The sequence below is a fragment of the Corvus brachyrhynchos genome, unplaced genomic scaffold (assembly GCF_000691975.1).
Source record: "Corvus brachyrhynchos isolate BGI_N302 unplaced genomic scaffold, ASM69197v1 scaffold122, whole genome shotgun sequence".
Lineage (NCBI taxonomy): Eukaryota > Metazoa > Chordata > Aves > Passeriformes > Corvidae > Corvus > Corvus brachyrhynchos.
Window position 1 is genome coordinate 317590 of NW_008236778.1, and position 6813 is coordinate 324402.

General features: G+C 49.1%; 1 protein-coding gene across 1 annotated transcript in view; it reads left to right on the forward strand.

Annotated features, from left to right (window-relative positions):
- Positions 1 to 6813, forward strand: part of ASH1L (ASH1 like histone lysine methyltransferase) — a 57160-nt gene that overhangs the window by 18012 nt on the left and 32335 nt on the right. The window contains exons 3-4 of the mRNA XM_017727840.1: positions 3252 to 3353; positions 6791 to 6811. Coding sequence (XP_017583329.1) covers positions 3252 to 3353; positions 6791 to 6811 — 123 coding nt within the window. The remainder of the gene's footprint in view (positions 1 to 3251; positions 3354 to 6790; positions 6812 to 6813) is intronic.

The following is a 6813-nucleotide window of genomic DNA, read 5'->3' on the forward strand; positions in this document are numbered from 1 at the left end:
CGCTGCTTAATTTCTATTTTTAATCCCAGCTCCCGGGGTACTTATTTAGTGTAGACTTTATGAAATCAATGCATCTTGGAGTTCCTTAGGAGGAAAACTCACCCTGGAATGACAGACCTGCTGTGGCTGTAACCCCTGGGCAGCTCAGCACCCCCCTGAGCCCAGAAGGGTGGGTGGGCAGAGGGTCGGAATAAAGTGAAACTTGTGGGTAGAGATAACAACTCTTTAATAATTGAAATAAAATTATATGTAATAATAACAGTAGTAATAATTGTTATGAAAAGGAGAGAGGGAAATAAACCCCAGGAAGCACAAGTGGTGCCTGGTACAGTTGCTCAGTACCTGCTGCCAGTCCCCAGCACCGATCGGGGCTTGGAGCAGCCTGGGATCATGGAAGGTGTCCCTGCCCATGGCAGGGGGTGGCATGAAATGAGATGAGCTTTAGGGTCCCTTCCAGCCCAAACCACTCCATGATCCTGTGAATAAACCCCAGGAAGCACCAGTGATGCCCAGTGCAGTCACTGCCCACCCCATGCCCAGCCTGTACCCAATCGGGGGATCCCGGCCACCCCGCCCTGGGCCGGACACTCCGTGGTGTGGAATATCCTGTGGCCAGCTGGGGTCAGCTGTCCTGGCCCTGCTGGCAGAGCTGGGGACACTGAGGAGTCCTGGGCTGAGGGTGAGCACTGCTGGACACCAACCAACCATTGGGGTGTGACCAACATCATCCTCACCCTGAACCCAGGCACAGCTGAGCCAGGTACTGGGACAAATTCCCTCAGTCCCAGCTGGAAGCAGGACAGCTCTTCCCAATGCTGAGCACCTGTGCAGTGTCCCAGCTGAGCTCTGCTGCAGGTGCCTTCCCTGTGTGTGGTGGGAACAGCAGGCGCCAGAGCTGCTGGAAGAGCCCACCAGCACCATCCTCAGTGTCCAGGAGCCTTGTGATGGTGCCCTTGTTGAGGAGAGTTCATGACAAAGAGAGCTATCCCTCTGCCCTCTCGAGAGGTTGGAATCCTTGGAAAAGTGCTGCTCATTCCCTCCAGCAGTCACAGATGGTACATCAGGAGCTAAGAGTGCCCATGATTAAAAATTTCCAAACTTTGGGGCAAGAGAGGATCTCAAAGGAGATTTTCCCAGAGACTCTGGTGAGTCAGTTTGGTGCTTTCAAGGATTCTCCCATCATTGCACTCCTTGGGGTTTCCCTTGAGGCACTGAAGCCCCAGGCCATGGGCAGAGGAGGAATTTTGGGCAGAACTTCAGTGTCCTGCTGTTACCTTTTGGAGGATTCTTTGAGGAGGGGAGGAAAGAGCTCAGAACCAAAGAGCTCATTCATTATGAACCATATTTTGAAGGGAAACAGCAAAAATCTGGGGTTTTGCATCCTGGATTTTGTCTTCTAGATATTTACAGGATATGCTCATTCTCCTCTCACGCTGCCATGTGCATTTTTGCTTATCTGGGTTTTTATACTGATTTGAGTTTTTAATATCTCAGCATTTTCATAACTGCAATACCAGGTTTTTCTATGACATTTTCATGACTCCCACAGCCTTTGCTTTCAAGAGTAATTGGGATTCTCTATAAGTTCAAATTTTAGGAAAATAAAGCAGTTTACTGTAAGAAAATATTTATGTATTAAAAGGGAAACAGAAATAGGTCTTTGCTTGTGTTCTCAGCAGAGCTGCCATTCCCAGCCCTGTCCCTTCACCCTGCAGCAGTCGTGGGATTCCTGTGTCTTTCTAAAATTGGTTTTAACTCAAGGAATGGTAATTGTGCTTCCTGCTGCCTGGTGACATCATCCAAGGATTTAGCAAGTAACAGCAAGCCCTGTGTGCTCAGAACACAGAGTGAAACGTGTTTTGCAGGTGCCTAAAATCCAGTGCTGCTCTGTGTTGTAGATAATCATCATCCTCACTTGTTTAGGCCCCAGGGCTTTAACAGATTTGCCGTGATGGACTGGAGCAGAAATACTTGTGTTTTTTATTGTGCCAGGATCTTGAAAAGGAAAAGCAGCACAGCACAACAAATCTAAGGAATTTAAAAATCTTAAGTTGTTTTTATTTTTAAGCTTTTCACCTTTCTGCAGTTCCTGATGAGCAGTTCTGCCCAAGGAGGGGAAGGCAGTGCTTTTCCAGAATGAGGTGACCTTCCAGCACAGAGGGATGGGATCAGCAGCACAAAGCTCCTCAGTGTTCCCCAGGGATCAATCCGGGTTCCAGCGCTGTTTCACCTCCCTCCCAATGCCCTGAATGGTGGGACAGGGCTGAGAGGGACAGTGGCCACGGCAGGGGACAGTGCCAGCACACATGGGGACCAGCGCTGGCGGGATGGGCTGGAGAGGCTCTCTGAGGAACAGCACCAGGGGCTGGGTTATGGAGATCATCTCCAGGAGGATGAAGGGGATTGTTATTCCCTTCTCCTCCACTCTGGAGAGGCCACATCTGGAGTGCTGTGTCCGGCTCTGGGCTGCCCAGTCCGAGAGAGACACGGACATGCTGCAGTGAGTGCAGTGGAGAGCCAAGGAATGACCAGGGAGGGTTGGAGCCTCTGTCATCCAGAGGGCCTGGGAGAGCTGGGATCGGTCATCCAGAGAGGTCAGGAGAGTTGGGATTGCCCAGCCTGGAACAGAGGATGCACAAAGGGAGCTCTTCCCAGTGTGCCCACGTTCCAGATGGGAGGGAATGAAGAAAAAGGAGCCAAACTGGTCCTGGTGGTGCCCAGTGGCAGGAGAGACAAAGGGCACCTGCTGGAGTTCAGGGAATTGTGTTTGTGCAGAAGAAAAGACGTTCCCAGTGAGGGTGAGGGAACGGCGGATCACGGAGTCTGTGTCACTGGAGATGTGGAAAACCCAGCGGAATGTGGTGGCCCTGAGCAACCTGACTCTGTTTTGAGCAGGGTGGTTGGTCTTGGTAATCTGCAGAAGTCTTTCCCAAACTCTGAAATCAAGGAGTCTGAGTGAAGCAGGGGAGTTCAGTTGAGAGCAGGAATATGGGGGGGTTTTCTTTTCTCACCTACAAGCTAATTTGGGTGGTTAGTATTGCGTGGCTTTAGTCATGGCTTGTTTACCTATGCCATTGGCCTGTGCCAAATCCCTGCTTGGTGTTTCCTTTCCATCCTTCCCTGTGTTCATGGGAGCACACAGGTGTTCCTGAAGCCACACCAGAGTAACCTCAGTTTGAGCCTTTGGTGTTGTATTGGCACAGCCAGACCGAAATGATGTTTTTTGTGCCTTTCCCTGATGTGCTTTGCAGGCACTTTGCCAAGCCAGGACAAACCCTCACAGAGGCAGTCGGAGAGCACAAACTGCAGCCCTTCCCGGAAGAGATCCACGTCGGAGAGCACTTCTTCTCCAGGCAAGTCCTGCTCGGGGGCCTTGGTTTTGGGATCGCTGCTTTGCTCAGACCTGTGCTGAGACACAGCTGGGACAGCATGGCTGTGAGGACTTCAGCTCATGGAAATACTGAGTTTTTCCACTGGCATTTTGGGATACAAGTGCTGTAGGTTGGGTTGTAGAACAGGGAGACTTGAGCTGGTGCTTAGAGAAACAGCAGCACAGCTGTGGCAGGGCAGGGTTTGGTTCCCCACCGGGTTAAGTTAGGCCTTGTGGAGCTCAGTGCTTTAATCCAGACCTGTGACATTACAGCTAATCAGTTAACTAGAGGAATAAATTAATTCCTCCCTGGGGAAGAGCCTGACTCTGGCACTGCTCTGGAGGCAGAGGGTTCTTGCCCCTGGGTAGGTCAGGGGAGGATCAGGCTGGACTGTGCTGTTGGGTTTTCTTCCTCACATGTGAAAATCCTGCCAAGGTGATGGAGGATGGCATGTGGCTCATCCCACTCATCAGTAATGGTCCAGCTGTGAATGCCCCAGCCAGGTCAGGAATACTCATGGGAGAGAGATAATGGAAGTACTGGAAGGCTTGGGAGCTCTGCTAGCATCTCATCAAGTCTGTGGTACAAGAACAAATCTTGGGTGCAGGATCCTGGTGAGGTGGAGTGGATGTTGCAGCAGGAGAGCGAGGGAGCCAAGGGCTGGCAGTCCCTGCAGGTCGCTGCTTGAGGCTCACGAGGAAGGGAAAGATTCTCCCTCCTGACAGGGCAACAAAGCTCTAGACAGTCATCTGAGGGATGAGGGAGCTGGAAAGGGGCTCAGGCTGGAGCAAAGGAGGCTCAGGGGGGACCTTGTGGCTCTGCACAAGTCCCTGATTCTTCTCAGGAGGAATTTCCCCATGGAAAGGGTGCTCAGGCCTTGGCAGGAGCTGCCCAGGGAGGTTTGGAGTGCCCATCCCTGGAGGTGTGCAAGGAAGGGCTGGAGGTGGCACTCAGAGCTCTGGGCTGGGCACAGGGTGGGCATTGGGCACAGGGTGGACTCGATGGGCTGGGAGGGCTTTTCCAGCATTAGTGATTCCATGATTCTCTGACTCTTGTGTTTGAGCTCTGTTTTGTCAGGAGGTCACAGTGTGTGTGTGACTGTGTGTGTGTTGCTGTCAGCCACATTTTACCCCTGTGACAATGTCAAACCTATTGACCAAATTGTCACAGGGAGGAGCTGAAGATGTTCATCTCCTGGGTGTTGTCACCCAGTGGTTATCCCAGATAGCAGGAGAGGCTGGAGTGGGCTGTGAACAACCTGCCCCAGTGGAAGGTGTCCCTGCCCAAGGCAGGGGAGTGGAGCAAGATGCTCATTAAGGTCCCTTCCAACCCAAACCATTCTATGATTCTGTAAAAATGGAATGTGAGCTCCCCTAGGATTGGACAGAAGAAAATCCAGCAGGTTGACCCATTTTTTAAGAAGCTCAGTTGCAGAAACACTCCCATTACCAGAATTCAGACATTCTTAGACATCCAAATTGCCTGCAAATATGTAGTAAATCCCTAGGATTGGTACTTAGAACTAGTTATGATTTCCATCTAGGAAGGATATGCCAAAAGTGCCATTTCCTCCCCGCTTTAAACAGATGTTTGCAACAGATGCTCCATTCAGCCTGTGCTGCACAAAGTCCTTTGCAGTGGGAAAGGGATCTTCCTTTTTCCTCTGTCTCATTCACTTTCTTGCCCTTGCTCACTTGAAAGGGGCAGCTGCAGTTGTTGTAGCTGGGAATAGGAAGTGTTAAAGTTGAGGAGTGTTTTGTGCAGGAGCATTGGAATGACATGAATCACGAGTTTATCAACTTCAAAGTCACCGAAGTGACGATGCAGCTGAGATCAGTCATTGTTGTATTTTCCATGGATCTGGAATGCATGTGGGTTTCAGTGTGTTTGTCAGAGAGGAGCTGCAGCTGTCCTGGGGTCAGAGCCTGCAGTGTCCCAGCCCTTTGGATCAGTTTCCAAGCAGCAGCACCAGTTCCAGGGCATCCAGGGGATGTGGTGCTGGTTGAGGTTCACTGCGCAGGTGGGTTCTGTGAGGAGCCCTAGCTCCATCCCCATGTGCCTCTAAAGGCCAGAAGAAAACAAAGGGTAATTTATCTTTATTATTTCATCTGAAATGCAGAGCTGAAAGCATAAATCCTTCCAGTTGTCTCGGAGTTGTTGGGGTGTCCAGGTCAGCTCACAGCAGGAGGCTCCTCTTGTCCTTTGTCACCAGGAAGAGCATTGTCCAGAGGAGGATTTTTAGAACACGTTTTGCTGACTCTTCCTCCTCCAAACTGTGCACTCTCTGGAGCACCTTTTCATTTGCACTTAAAATTCCTGACTTTGGAATCTTAGTGAGAAACGAGTTCTCCAGTGTAACACAATTGGACTACTGAAAATATTAGAAAATACTTCAAGTAGAAAAGACTTCAAGAACAGCTAGAAGGGTAGAAAATATTTTAACTGGTTGTGCTCTATCTCTGTCATCTAACAAATACTCTCCCTCCTGTCAAGTGCCAGAGCCCTTTATAAACACATTTTGTTGTCTTCCTTTAACAGTTCCCTTGACACCAGGAAGTGCTGCTCAGGCTCCAGCCTGGGCCCCGCTGGGTTAAGCAGATCTGATCTAAATAATTGGCCACAATTACAGTAACATTTTGTCAATGCTAATGTGCAGTTGTGATGTATTTGTGAGAAGGCCGCATCCATTTCATTCCAGAAAGAACAGGATTTCTTCTGATGGAATGTTATCACTAAGGAGCAGCAGGGCAGCTTTGGGAAGCTCTTAGTTTAGAACAAATCCCTTTTTAATGCAGCATAATCTACATGGTTGACCTGGAAACTCTCTTTTTCAAGCACCAGTCTTCAGCCCTAAAGCATATAACAGTTTTAAAAGCCAGATCTAAATTTACTTCCTCTGTAAATTAGCCTTTCTCTTTTGTCCAGCTGCTTTGATTTACCTTTATCCAATCAGTTCTGTCATCATCAGCCTTGTCTATTTGATAAAAAAACTGGAAGAGCAATGAAAATAGTTGTTTCAGTACTTCCAAACTTTAAAAAAAAAAGAAAAATTACTTTAAAAACATTTCAAATGTTGCTCCATTTTTTATCAGGATTCAATTTTTATGTGCACACAGAGGGTTTTGTATTTTTAGTGTTGAATAGAAAGAAACTTGAGGATCATGTGAACCCTCGTTGCTCTTTGCTGTTAGAAAAGGGGGATTATGTGGGAATGAAGAGAAAATAATTGTACGTTAAAAGTGATGATACAAAGTTTGACTGACTTGTATCACTGGGTCCCTCTCCACGTTACAGAACCTTGTCAACGAATGTTCTGGGCAGCCCCAGGGCACAAACGCTGTCAGTTGATGCAGCTGCTGTGTTTCAGCTCCATGTTTCTGCTCCCAGCCCCTCTCCAGCCCTGTCTCTGTGTGTTCCAGGGGAGGGGGGGCCGGCCCGGAGC